General features: G+C 36.1%; 1 protein-coding gene across 1 annotated transcript in view; it reads left to right on the forward strand.

Annotated features, from left to right (window-relative positions):
- The first annotated feature begins 359 nt into the window (after positions 1–359).
- Positions 360–15,790, forward strand: part of ace2 (angiotensin I converting enzyme 2) — a 99,089-nt gene continuing 83,658 nt past the window's right edge. Inside the window, exon 1 of the mRNA XM_039745047.1 lies at positions 360–649. Within this exon, the coding sequence (XP_039600981.1) occupies positions 467–649 (183 nt within the window). The 5' untranslated portion in view covers positions 360–466. The remainder of the gene's footprint in view (positions 650–15,790) is intronic.

A 15,790-nucleotide genomic window follows, 5' to 3' on the forward strand; every position in this document is an offset into this window, starting at 1 on the left:
GAATGAGAGAATGGAATATCAAGAAACCATATGAGAAGGGAGGCTAAGAGGAATGAAAACCTCAAATATTTTTTATGTTTAGTTTATACAGCGCAGTTAAAAGTTCAGGTTTTTTCCTAGACGAATAAGCGGGTGGGTTTATGATTAATATCCCCCTCTGCAGTGAAGTTAGCAAAAAAAGAAAAAAAACAAGCATTACACTTAAAAGTAAATCAAGTTACTTGTAAAATCATTGGTCAAACACATTACAGTTTACAAGGATATAAACAAGCAACCCGAGAAAAGTACATTTATTGCCAACAAGCTCATCTTGCAGGGTGTATAGAGTTTATTACATAATTACCATAGCATGCGGCCTCTTAGGTTGTACTTCGTATTACAGTCAAAGGGTAAAGAAGTACTGTAAGTTGCAGGTCTCACAAGTAATCCTTTCTCATTTAGGAGAGCCAGAGGCAGGACTGACAGGATGTCACCCAGTCTCCTGTTAGTGTTAATCTCAGCCACCGCCGTGCAGCTTCTAACAGTAGAAGAAAAAGCAGAACAGTTTCTGAATAATTTCAACATTGAAGCTCCTAAATTAAACTACCAGTACTCATTGGCATCATGGGAGTACAATACAAATATCACTAATGAAAATGCAGATAAATTGGTGAGTGTCTCCAATATAATCATTATTTAGTGCTGGGTTTGTTTTTATTGTCATAGAAATAATAGTGTTGTACAATGTAAAACATTAAGAGTGATAAGAAAGCTACTTTAATCTAGTAAAATATTTACACCTAACTTTAGGAATGTAAGTGAGACTTAAAATGCATTCATAAAGTGAAAGAATCATTATGTGTCTTTTTTCACAAAATATTATTGATGTTCATCGATCATTTAGTTTAGTTTCATTAATGTTTTATTTTTTTAATTAGAGAAGTCAGAATTATGTGACATATAACACAACATTTTATTGTACATAGTATTATTAAAAATACCATTTCTTTTTCCTGCAATTAAAGCTTTATTCTGTTGGCCTAGCTCTCTTTCTCTTGGGTGGGGGTTGATTTGTTTCAAACCTTGATAAGTTGTAAAACTTACCTCGCTTGTATGAAATGTTATTTGATTTTAATAAATTCGATAAAATGTTCAAAATAAATACCATTTCTATTTTTAACCTTGCACCTACTTATTTAATCAGTTACACATTGTAATTTGTATGTTGTATTACAAAGGTGATTCCCAGTCTGGTCAGAGTCTATGTTTAGGTGCACATTGTCTCCATATCTATATGTTTTCTCTGAGCATTCTGGATTATTCTTATCATTTAAAAACATCCACTCTAGGATAAATGACACATGGGATTGGCTAGCTTATTAGTCTTCATGAGTCTCATTGGACTGGTGGGTATCTACTGAGCCTAACTGGAGGTTCAACGACAGGGATTTAACAAAATACCCCACCCCATGGCTAGTTTTAGAGAGTTTGACAATGAATCAGCGCATAGACAATGCATATGTGCATTGAAATAAGAGCTTTGATTTTTCATGGTCTGAAATGTGACTGTACGTCATTTTGGGAATGTATTGGAAACAAAATGTAATATATAAAATCACAGCATTACTTTTCAAAAAAAAAAATCAGAGTGCTCCTAATGATAGGTATAGGTTAGCGTTAGTCCAAAGGTTATAAAGTTTCATTATGTTGTGCTTTAGCAATCATGGTTAAGTTGACAGTGCTATACGTTCTCATAATGTATGTAGACAAAGTAGACTGTCATTAAAATATCGGATTTCTTAACCCTATCTTCACTATGTGGGACTGATACAAAATAAAACATATTGTTATTGTAAACAGATTGTCAGATTGGTTCATTTGCATTATTCTGGTGCTTTGGTATCAGTACCTGGACTGATCACTGTAGGTATGGCGTGTTCATGCTTTTCTTGTCTGTGTTGTTTATATGCGGTTCAATTCTTTCTTCCTAAATACCAAAACTTTATAATAATTTGGCCTGATGTGAATGAGTCTGGTAGTGGGTAACTTGCAGTGGACTGGTATCAAATCTAAGACTGGTTCCTACCTAACAACAGTTGCCACTGGGTTAGGCTATGGATCCCTATGACTCTATAGTGGTCTGTGGAGTGATGGTTGATTAAACATACTGCATTTTTTTAAGTGTACTGAGGCAGCATAGTTGGCTTTTGTCTGTGATTTTGTGACAGAAACAAGTTTTCTGTGACAACATCATGTTAAAAGCAGGTTCAGAATATAAACTGACAGATGGATGTACTTTTTACTGATCCCGTGCTGTGTAACTATCTTTGTTTAGTAAACCTTAGGTTTGTGTTGTGTTGTTGGTGTCTGACAAATGCCAGATTTTCCCAGATCCAAAATAATTAACAGATATGAATATATATTTAGAATGTAAATCAAGTAATGATATATATGTACACATTTCTCTTTCTTATTCCAGGCCAGATTGCTTACTTACCTATATCAAGTTACGAACCAAGTACACCAAGTACATGATATCAATACCTACAGTACTTAGAATCCTGTTATGCAAGCAATTAGACTCTACACTGTGATTAGTGGCATAATGCAAGTTTTTTTTTTCTAATGTGTACAATCTTATTTACTTATTTATTTGTACAAATGTAAATCTTACCCAGGTTGACTTATAGATCAGTCAACCTGATGTTGTTTGAAAATGTTTTCATGTTTCATGAAAATGTTTTCACAATTGGGTCTTTTGTAGGTAAATATGCTGTTGGGAGCTAAACCAGTTAGGCCACATTGCATAAGCTGGATTTTTTTTTTATTCTTTATTTTAATTGTTATGAAAATGCTCAAATTTCACATTCTTTCCTTCTATCTGATCATTCACTCATGATATACTGCTCACAATTCTCCCTTCTTTGTATTATTCTTTCTGTATTTAATTTGTTCTTTTATTCACATTTACTTTAAAACTATTGTGCTAGTGTTCACTTTAAAAGAGGATTTGAACATTTAATAGATTTGTTTGGAAATAGAAAAATTCTTGTTTCATTTATTTATTATACTAGGTTTAATTAGATTTATAATGTCACTACTGTATGTAGTTTTTTATCTTCAATAGGGCTTTTAGCTCTTTCCTATTAAACAGATAAACCTGATTTATAACACACTAAGGTAAATATTTTAAGCATGGTGGTGGTCTAATACTTCAACAGAAAGATCATCTTGAGATAGACATGAATGGTATGTAAAATAATCAACAACATTAGTCACTAAGTGATTTTAAATATTTTAATGTTAAGCCTCACTAGCAACAGTCTGTGGGTGGGTATAGCTTCATGATGGAAATGATTGTTGGAAGTAATATTTTCTAAGACCTCTGAAAACAAAAAGTATGTTGTTAATGTTGTTTTACATTTAACATTCAAACTGTACTCAGTGATCATGTCTAAAGTTTAACTTATTACAATACTACAAATCAGTTACATTATCATATAATGCTAAGTCCATCCATCCATTATCCAACCCGCTATATCCTAACCACAGGGTCACGGTGGTCTGCTGGAGCCAATCCCAGCCAACATAGGGCGCAAGGCAGGAAACAAACCCCGGGCAGAGCGTCTGCCCAGCACAGATAATGTTAAGTCTTGATGGAAATTAAACACAACATATTTTGTACTGATTTTTCTGTAACTAGCCATAGCATCTTTTGAAGACGGGTAGTAGAATAATTTAAAATATTTGTGAAAGAATAATTTTAAAATATTTGATATCTCTTGCCCTGTGTGTTCTTTCAAAGCCTTTCCTCTGTATTCACATGTCTGAAATTCTGTTCACTGGAGCTCCTTTTCTCAAATGTGTTCCTGTAAATCCTACTTCTCAAACTCTCTTTTTCGAATCGCCTTGCCACCGATCCAGTTTTGTACTTTCCATCTTTGAAGGCGACTCTCTCAGTACGAGCCAAAACCAAACTGACCAATCAGATTACTCTGAGGAACTGGACACACAGACTATAGTGTTTTATTATATACTGTAGTAGATCATTTACAACCATCACAAAATTGAAGCACATTGTGAAAATAGTATTTTTTACATATCTGTGATGTATTGTATCATAATAAAGCAAGGATTTAAGTCTCATCTGAAAGATTTCTACAACCACTAATTGTCCATTTCTCTGTGCATTTTTGAACCCACTTAATCCAGTTCAGGATGGTGACATACTGTATTTGGAGTCTATACCAGCACTCTGAAATGGATGGCAGTAAATCACAGGATACACTCACTTACATAGGGACAGTTTAGTGTCTCCACTTAACCTACCTGTCTTTTAATGTGAAATCCATTGAGTCATGGAAGGAAGAGCATGCAAAATCACTTATCTAGCTGACCAGGAGAACTTTTCCAATTTAAGTTGTAAATCTTTGGACAGTAGGAGGAAACAGGAGTTCCTGGAAAGATACCCATGCTGACACTTGCAGATTTCACACAGGCTATGCCTTTGCTTTGATCTGAACCTCGTACTTTGGAGGTGTCAGCAACACGAACTATAACAACAGCATGACATGCCATTTTATAATTATTTAACATAAAGGACAGATTGCACATTCAAAGTTACCACAGTTCATAAAATTTATTAAGATTATGAAAGGAAAAGAAAATTATGTTGCGGTGGGTTGTCATCTTGCCCGGGATTGGTTCCTGCCTTGTGCCCTGTGTTGGCTGGGATTGGCTCCAGCAGACCCCCGTGACCCTGTGTTTGGATTCAGCGGGTTGGAAAATGGATGAAGAAAATTATGTTATTGGGCATTTCAGTGAATAGAAGAAAACCCATTATTGTTTAAATAACTTTCATTATAAATCACTAAAAATAAAAAAAATAAAAACTCTCTCTTCCTCCACCTTTACCCCTTTGCTTTGCTGTATTGAAACTATGAGTGCCATAAAATATAATATATAACCATAAATTAGTGTACAGAGCCAAAAACTATTCAGTCATTTTTTGTGTCACCTAGCAGTAGCTGAAATTGCTCACAATAAAAGCAGTGGTGGTTCATTTAAAGAAGATAAATAATGTCAGTTTAAATGCAAGGGAGACGCATCTGGGGACTGTGCACTAACTCTTTTGATGGTTTATATTGTCTTTGCTCTTTTCTTTTCTATGCTCATCCTAGGAAAAAAATGAAAACCAGATATGTCAGCGTCTTCATGACTTTCACCTTATCATTCCTCAGACATTAATCAAGTTGTAATTTTTCATTAATTTTCAGCAGCATTAGAAGTAATACTATAATTGTTGCAATTCAATAAATTATGCCCCAGCATAATATTAAGATAGGTGTGAGCCAGTTTGGTCCTGGTGGTCTAAAGTAGTTGCAGGTTTTTGCTGAAGCCAGCTTGACGTTTAGCTAAGAATGGAGTCCCATTATTGAGCATCTTACTTAATTATGCTACATGGATTGAATTAAGTGGATTTGCTAATGTTTCGTTATGGTGTTATGAGTGAGTATGTGGGTATTTACATATGAGTGTGTCCTGTAATAGACTGGCATCCTCTCCGAGACTGGCTTTTGCCAATGTTTACAAAACTGAGTGGCTAGGCTCCAGCCCTTGTGCAACTGAAGTAGACTTCAAAAAAGCTTTATGAAATTAAGGTCTGTCTTTGTTTTAAATATTACCTTCCACACAATAACTAAAAGAGCAGTGAAAGCAATCATGAATAATACTACAACAATTTAACCATTTCTGAAACCTTAAATTTAAAGACTCTCATAAATCATTTACAACAGTATCAGCCATCAGGAACCATCTTTTAAAGAGGCATCTGCTAATCACAGGGCACATTAATGCACACATTCATTCACTCTCACACTGTAGATATTATGAGTAGCCAATTAACCAAGCATACACCTTTTACTTCTCAGTGTAAATGGTAGTTTGGTGATGGGACAAAAAAATTCAATTGAGTTAAGTTCAGATTCTGATTCTATGATCATCTGAACATTGAGAAAAGCTGATTTTAGCATGTTGTGTGTGTCAAAAACTGAAATTAATTTTCACATTATAAAATTAAAAAGTTCTGTGCATTTTTGCATTATGTGAAGCTAATGGATGATTACATCTCAGCAAAAAAATTTAGAACAAGCAGTTTCCAATATACCCATGTTAAATCCTGAGACCTACAGTATGTATGACAACTTCCAAAAAAATGGACCTATCTTCTTCAGACAAGCTACATTGTGTTTGTCTTGTTTTAGACTCTGTGCTTATTCTTTTTGATCCAGTTCGGTCCAATACTTACTTTTCAAAAAATGTTTGACCTATGCCCAACAATAACTACTGGAGAATTGACCAGGATTATAGCAGTCTGCTCCATTTAGTCATGGGGCCAAGTCTAATGCTTTGCAATAAGATAGATAGATAGATAGATAGATAGATAGATAGATAGATAGATAGATAGATAGATAGATAGATAGATAGATAGATAGATAGATAGATAGATAGATAGATAGATAGATAGATAGATAGATAGATAGATAGATAGATACTTTATTAATCCCCAAGGGGAAATTCACATACTCCAGTAGCAGCATACTGATAAAAACACTATTAATTAAAGAGCAATAAAAATGCAGTGCAAGTTAAAAAATGCAAGGTGGAGAGTGTGAGGCAGGTATAACAGTCTATAATCTTGTGTAGTGTTAACTTTTACCCCCCCGGGTGGAACTGAAGAGTCGCACAGTGTGGGGGAGGAACAATCTCCTCAGTCTGTCAGTGGAGCAGGACAGTCACAGCAGTCTGTTGCTGAAGCTACTTCTCTGTCTGGTGATGATACCGTTCAGTGGATGCATATGATTCTTCATGATTAACAGAAGCCTGCTAAGCACCCATCATTCTGCCACAGATGTCAAACTGTCCAGCGCCGTGCCTACAATAAAGCCTGCCTTCCTCACCAGTTTGTCCTGGCGTGAGGCATCCCTCTTCTTTATGCTGCCTCCCCAGCACACCACCACGTAGAAGAGAGCTCGCCTAACAACCATCTGATAGAACATCTGCAGCATCTTATTGCAGATGTTGAAGGACACCAGCCTTCTAAAGAAGTATAGTCGGCTCTGTCCTCTCTTGCACAGAGCATCAGTATTGGCAGTCCAGTCCCATTTATCGTCCAGCTGCATTCCCAGATATTTATAGGTCTGTACCCTCTGCACACAGTCACCTCTGATAATCACAGGGTCCGGAAGGGGCCTGGGCCCCCTCAAATCCACAACCAGCACCTTAGTTTTGCTGGTGTTCAGGTGTAGGTGGTTTGAGACGCACCATTTAACAAAGTCCTTGATTAGGTTCCTATACTCCTCCTCCTTCCCACTCCTGATGCAGCCCACGATTGCAGGGTCGTCAGCGAACTTTTGCACATGGCAGGACTCCAAGTTGTATCGGAAGTCTGATGTATATAGGCTGAACAGGACCAGGGAAAGCACAGTCCCCTGCAGAGCTCCTGTGCTGCTGACCACATTGTCAGAACTGCAGTTCCAGAGACGCACATACTGAGGTCTGTCTGTAAGATAGTCCACGATCCATGCCACCAGCTATGAATCTACTCCCGTCTCTGCCAGTTTGTCCCTAAGGAGCAAAGGTGGGATGGTGTTGAAGGTGCTAGAGAAGTCCAGAAACATAATTTTTACAGCACCACTGCCTCTGTCCAAGTGGGAGAGGGATCAGTGTAGCATATATATGATGGCATCCTCCACTCCCACCTTCTCCTGGTATGCGAACTGCAGAGAGTCGAGGGCATGGCGGACCTGTGGCCTCAAGTGGTGAAGCAGCAGCTTCTCCATGGTCTTAATCACATGTGACGTCAGAGCAACAGGCCGGAAGTCATTCAGCTCACTAGCACGTTATACCTTTGGGACTGGGGTGATGCAAGATGTTTTCCAAATCCTCAGGACTCTCAGGTTGAAGATGCACTGACTCCACAGCTCCAACGCACATATCTTCAGCAGTCATGGTGATACTCCATCTGGACCCACTGCTTTGCTGGCACAAAGTCTCCTCAGCTCTCTACTTACCTGGGCTGCTGTAATTGTGGGTGGGGGGAAACTCTCTCCTATGCTGGTGTCAGCAGAAGTGTGGGTGGAGGATGCAGTACTCTGAGGTGAAAGTCTTCCCATATAAGTACCATTTCTCAGACTGCCTTCTTTCATCTCTGAAACATTTCTAGACTTTGCCCTGTTCTTAACCAGCACATTATTGATGTATTGGTTAATGCCGTAGTCACCTCACGTATAGATTACTGTACTATTCTATCTGGCATTCCAAAAAACCTATTCATTGCTTACAACTTATTCAAAATTCTGCTGCCAGGATAATAACCTGCTGTTCTAAATCCACTGAATATATTACACCAATTCTCTCTCAACTTCACTGTTTCCCTGTTAATTACATAATACAATACTAAATACTGCTCTTAACATTGAAAGCTCTCCACAACCTTGCTCCTCCCTACCTCACTGATCTCCTCCAGCTTTACACTCCCTCTCGCTTACTTAGATCTTTATCCGCAGCTCTACTTTCTGTACCACACATCAAACTCAGTTCTATGAGAACTCGAGCATTCTCTCATATTGCTCCTCAACTCTGGAATTCACTTCCCTCTCATATTTATCAGCTTGATTCAATAGCACAGTTTAAAACTACCCTCAAAACTTATCTTTTCAAGCTGGCATATCAATTGTGAATTCTACACTGTTACTGCCTGTCATATTTGTTTGTTTGCTAATTATTGCTTTGTGATTGATCATTTTCTTGTTTTTATTTTATTAATTGTTTAACTTTATTGTAAGGTAACCTTGAGTGATAAGAAATGTGCCTATTAAATAAAATGTATTATTATTATTATTATTATAAAGTGGGTTAGGGTGCTCAAACCTGTTAAAGAAGTTGTTCATCAGGTTTGCTCTCTCCATGTCTCTCTCGATGGTGGCACCCCGCATCGAGCTGCAGCCAGTGATGATCTTCATTCCATCCCACACTTCCTTCATTCTGTTATGCTGTTAATAAGTAGTTTTGAGATACAGTACATAATTTATATAAATATACATGTGAGCACATATGGAAGGACAGAAATACATGCATGCATGCACACTCTAAAAGAAATTATAAGTGAAAAGAGTTGTCAGTTTCTTTGTCCTACCAGAGCACATGCTGGATGGTGAAGAGAAACAAAGACACACACTCACCTAGATCTGTAAAGGACAATGTGCACAGATGCATTAAGCTACCCCATACCAATCTGACTGCTGTGCAGCTTGTTTACTTGATTTGACCCAAAGTGTTTAGTTTCAAATTAAATATTATTGAAGTTGTTCATTTGATTCAATTTCCACTTCATTTTTACTCTACATTTATTTATATACATAATAAATACATATACAGTTGTGCTCATACGTTTACATGTTCTGGCAGAGTTTGTAAGATGTGTACCATACTTTAAAGAAAAGATGACTGATTAGGCAAAAGACATTTCATTTACTTTTAATGGAATCCACATGAAACTATAAGGCATCACAGAACAGCACAACCATTAAGAAAAACATAGTAATTAATAAAACAATGTTCAAAAGTTTGCATAAACTTAGTTCTCACTACTGTTTATTGCCCCCTTTAGCATCAATGATGGCATGCTGTCTTTTGTGATAGTTGAGGATGAGACCCTTAATTTTCTAAGGTGGCAGAGCAGCCCACCCTTCTTGGCGAAAAGCCTCCAGGTCTCATAAATTCTTGGGTAGCCTTGCATGAACTGCGCGTTTCAGCTCTCCCCAAAATGGTTCAAAGCAATTGAGGTCAGGAGACTGTGATGGCCACTAGAGCACTTTTACTCTTTCCTGCTTTAGCCACCAAATGGTCAACTTGGCTTTGTGTTTCCGCATTTTTATATTTTCATTGGAAATGGTGAAGGCGGGAGGAGTAGTAATTGGGCAATAAAATCGCGTGATCGTGTTTGGACTTGGAAGAGCCTATAAACAAGCAACTTTGGGATGAGATGTACTGAAGTTCTAAAGGTCTAAAGTATGGCTGTTTGGGATTGGTTTTGAATCAGAAGCCATTCTCTACCACAACACACTAATGGCTTTAGGATTTGAATAAAGGATGTATATACTTGGTTACTTTACCTGTCCCCCATTACACCATGGCATGAAAAGAAGAACACAAGCAGAAAGCACAGCTCAGCTGCCATATTCAGACAGGCATGTAGCCTCCCCTGAACAATGCTAACCAAAGCAGCCCATTTTTGTCCAAGTACCTCATTTTTGTGCATCTTGAAACAGAAATACCACTTGTTTGCAGAGAAACCTGTATACCAGCTGAAGTGGCAGCTCAACAAATGATTCTAGCAGTTGTGGCTGAAATCTTGATTGGTCTACCTGACCCTGGCCTGGTAACAATAGAACCCCTAACTTTCCACTTTTTTATCAGAGGTTGAACACTATTGACAGGCATTTTCAGATCTCCAGATATCTTCTTATATCCTTATACTGATTTATGCAAATTAACAACCTTTTTTCACGGGTCTTTTGACAGATCATTTGCTTTCCCTTGGTATCCAGCAAAGTTAGTGCAGCTCTGCCTGAATGCAAATTGACTATTTATACACAGACACTGATTACGATCAAATAGGTTACAGGTGTGGACACTTCCCTTAATTACCCTTAATTTGAACCTGTGTGTGTCAACTTGTGTGTACACTATCAGCACAAACATTCAATACAGTAGTATGTAAACTTTTGATCAGGCCCATTTGGGTGATTTAAGTTATCATTATGATTTAAAAAGGGCACACACAATTATGTGATAATAAATTGTTTCACCTGAGCACACTCCCTAATTAAAAGGAAAGCTTTCTGCATGATTGCAGATTGATTTCCAAACAATGGCCAATATTTCACAAATTCTGCCAGGGTATGTAAACTTATAAACATGACTGTAAGTTAATGTACTATATTCAATGTTATTTTAGGGTACAATTGGTTGAATTTTATTATAAAATCTTCAGTTGAGTGATTTCCTGCAGCATTACTAAAGTGGTATTTTACACTGAAATACTGTATGGATCATGCCATACCAATTTCTTTGAATATGAAAAGAAATTCCAGTACCCAGAGAAGTATATGCATAAACTCTAAGGAAACAGAGAACATGTTTTTTAAAGTTATGAACAAACAGTTGTAATAAATACAACATCAATTATGATTTTATTTTTTATTTTAAAAATGCACCCTGCCCCAGACGCCTATGCACTATATCTCCCATTTCCCTCCACAAGCCAACAGCAACAATCAATATATAAACAAATAGTCCAATAATAGTTTAATATTCAGAAATGTCTGTTCCAGCTTGAGTTTATTTTTATATATATTATTTGTTTTGAGCGCAGCCTGCTAAGAAGGATTGTAAGAAACAGAAAAACATTTTTAGCTTTAAATTAGCTTTGTTTATTCTTGTGCAGAAAATTCAAATGAGTAGTATAACTGATTAGGTACTGTACATACACATGTAAATCTCATCTCAAATACAGAAAAGAAGTCATCACATTTTTTTATGTTATGGTCAGCTCTCAGTTCTGACCCCTTTTTAGAACTGTCTGTCTCCCAGCAACATACATTTTCTGGACGCTACAATATGTAATACTATATTTGTACAGTAAATACAAATACACTTCAATCCATTCTAAAGCAATCATTTATCAAGGGAAATTACAATATTTTTGGCAAATCTAAAATATTCTTTGTTGTGAGGTGCCTTATGTATAAAAGGTTATTCAAAATAAATCTTCTTTCATTATTCAGTTACAAAAAGTTTGGTCACACAAATGCTTTGTGTACTTTTATCTAGACATGCAACAACTATTTAAAATACAATGGTTTCATATCAGTCAATTAGTCACATCACCTCGATTTATCTTTCTAGGCCTAACGAGACTGCAATATCACATCTAATAATTAAACAGTTCTGAAAAAACACATACGTTAAGTACCAAACACAAAAAATGCTTCAGTGGTAGATACCAGGGGCCTCATCCATAAATGGTGCATATGCACAAAAATGTTGCATACCCCCGTTTCCTCACTCACTTTGAGAGGTATAAAAACTAAACTTGGAATAAAGCCATGCACATTTTCACGGCAGCCTCACACTGTGCGTATGCAAGTTTGTGCTCGGTTTTGCAAACTGATGGCATCCAGCCTCAAAGCTGTGCTACTGTTTCTGTGTTGTTTACCTTTCTTTTTCATATTCACATCCATGAAGCAGGTGTTATCAAATACACCAAAATTTATTGCATATCATTAACAAATTAATTTGATTGCAGTCATTCTGTAACAATAAAGTGGTGCACAGAATGGCCAAACTATTCCAACTACCTTAGCTGCTGTAGCGTTGTTAGAAGACATTGCAAATGGAAGAATTAGAAGATAGCGCGTATTTACAGATTATGATGATGACTGGTTTCTAAGTCATTTTAAGTGTCCAAGAGGTATCTTCTTTGAGCTGTGTGCTGAACTGGGGCTGGCTTTACAAAGGCAGACTTTGAGGAATTGTGCTCTACCTGCTCCTTTGCAAGTTCTGTCTGCTCTCAGGTTTTTAGCCACAGGAGCTTTTCAATGTGAACTTGCCTACCAGCTGTATTGGATGATATTATGCACTTGTAATTCAGATATATGAGATTTCATTACACTGTGGTTGAAGAGGCAAACATCAAAGCGCAATTTGCAGCAACATCCAGTTTTTCAAATGTAATCAGAGCAGTCAACTGCACATACATTGCTATTGCAACGGTGCTGGACCAGTTACATCAGCCAGGGATGAATCACCAAAATAATGAGCTGGCATTTCATCATATAAAACAGGAGAGCCAATAAAATGGGAACTCCGCACAGTCGCACTTGCTTTTTTCATCACCTTAGAGAGCCATGTAAAGAGCTCCTTGTGGAGCTTGATACTGACACTATGCTATAAATGGTGCCTTTAGAGAATTAATTTGCTTATGTAAATAGAAGAAGCATTTTCACTCTATTAATGTACTTCTCTATAGTCCACAGAAAGTGTGTTGCATTGTGCAAGCATGTAGCGTGCTGCATAATGTGGCACACAATCATGGCTTGAGCATACCTGAAGATATGCACTATGATCAACCACCAAATGATCAGGCAAATCGGACAGCATTACAACATCATTTGAATGTAATTAGTAGAATGTAAAAATATGTAATCAGATACAACATTTATTTTTTTCAGTTAATTTATTTTACAATCAATATCACATAGTACAGCCTTTATATTCCTTTGTTCATTGGCCACATCTCTTACAGCATCTATTATTGCATTTTTTGACTCCGGAACAGTGGCCATCAGCACACAGCCAGATGGTCGCCCAGCGTTTTCTGAGGCAGAGGTGTTTGCTCAGCCAGCTTCTGAAGATGTATAGGGCACAGCAGCACCTGTATTGCACGGGGGTCAGCTTTTGTTATATTGTATGAAACAGAATAAACAGACAGTTGGTTGCAACTCGTTTTTCATGTCAAAGCTTTTATGTAATTGCTATATAGATCAAAAACAGCTACACACAATTTCATTTTTTTTTTGTTTTTGGAACACCTGCATATTAACACAGACTTACTTCTCTTCTAATCCTTTAGATGGGCATGGAAATGAGGTATAGACATTCAACCTCACATTAGAGTAGCGGAGACATATAAACCAGGAGACTTGGACTGTTATTAATTTTCAGTATCAGACATGGTGCCTTCATCATCTGAGAAATTCCTACTGTAAAGGTGTTTTCTCAGTCTCTGGAGTTTACAATGGATATTACAATAAAAAAAATCAGTTAGTAGCAGTTTTATGTGTGGAAATCCCTTGTTAATGAGAGAAGTCAGTGGAGAATCGAGACTTATTCAGTCAAAGAGAAAGACCACAGATACTCAAATATCAACTCTTTGCAACTATACTTTGAAGTAAGGCATTTTTAAATTTGCAGCACATAGGAACTTGATGCAGATGGGCTGCAGAAATATTATACATTTTTGGCTTCTTCTCCTTTTGGCTGAAAACAAGAAAATGAGGCCACACTTGAAACATAATTATCAAAACTTAATAACGAAAGACTGAAAAAAGGTCACAAGGTCTGATGAATCTCGATTTCTCGTAAGCTTTGAATTTTGTATAATTGATGGATCTATCTTGTCTTGTGTTAAAGGTATTGGCTGGTGCTGGTAATGTAATAATGTGTGGAGGATTTTCTTGGCACATATTAGACTTCATAATACTAGTTTAAGGTCAGTTGAATGCTACAGCATACAGTACCTAAGCACTGTTGTTGACAATGTGCATCTCTTTATGACCATAGTCTACCCTCTTTCAAATGGGCACTTTGAGATAAACATTGCTCTATAACACAAAGAGAAATTCATCTCAAACTGTTTTTTTTCATAGCAATCCCTTCAGTTTATTGCAGTTGCCTGCACAGCAACCAGATCTCAATCCAATACAGTGTGTTTGGAATGATGTGGAAAGAGAAGTTCACAGTTTGAAGGTGAAGCCAAATTATCAGCAATGATCTATGATGTTAGTGATATAATGTGTTTTTAGAATGATGGGGAAAGAGAAGTTCACAGTTTGAAGGTGAAGGCAAAATATCAGCAATAATCTATGATGTTATTGATATAACATATATATATATATATATACATACATATATACATATACATATACACATATATATACATATACATATATACATATATATATATACATACATATATACATATATATACATATACATATATACATATACATATACTGTATATATATATATACATATATATTTATTTATATATATTATATATATATATTTATTTATACATATACATACATACATAGAGTATATATACATACATATAAACATATATACATATATATACATATACATATATATATACACATATACATATACTGTATATATATATATATTTATATATATATATATATATATATATATATATATATATATATATATATATATATATATATACATATACAGGTATATATATATATATTGTCTCATAGAATTTAGGCTGTTTTAGAGGTAAAAGTTAGTCCTACCTGGTACTGCAGATATATATCTAATAAAGTGGCCACTGAGTGTATAATTAAACTAAATTTGATGAAAAATAATAGAAGTTGGCAAGCTAAAAAATTGTTATTAGAGCTTTAATTTAAGTTTAATTAGACTCAGGGAAACTCAGAGAGTAATTCAAAAACCAGAAGGAGCAGGCACTTTTTTTCACATACGTTTAAATGAACAGACAAATGGAACATCACAAAATTAAACAGAAATGACCCACAAATATATAAAAAAAGCATTAGGCAGGAGCTACAGAACAGAGTTTTAGATTTACCAGGTGAACCCACAGCAGATATCCACAGTCTAATAGGTTTATATGGTGTAAGCCGAAAAGGCAAGTGTTCTGGATTTGTAGAACTTAAATCTGTGACAGAACTCACACATTGAGGGACAGGAAACCAGTTAAAATGTTAAAAATAAAGGGGTAGAGTGTTTTTTGGAGCAATCCCATAGGGGAAACATTTTTGATTCATTAACAACTAATCCACATGAAGGTTCTAGAAAAAATATATATTTATTTAGAACTGTAACAGGCTCCTTATGGTAAATAACTATGAATTGATAGTAACAGATTTGTGAAATTCCACTGGGCCCTGATTTTAAAAGGACTCTTGCTGCATACAATAAC

Source organism: Polypterus senegalus, chromosome 2 (assembly GCF_016835505.1).
Source record: "Polypterus senegalus isolate Bchr_013 chromosome 2, ASM1683550v1, whole genome shotgun sequence".
Lineage (NCBI taxonomy): Eukaryota > Metazoa > Chordata > Cladistia > Polypteriformes > Polypteridae > Polypterus > Polypterus senegalus.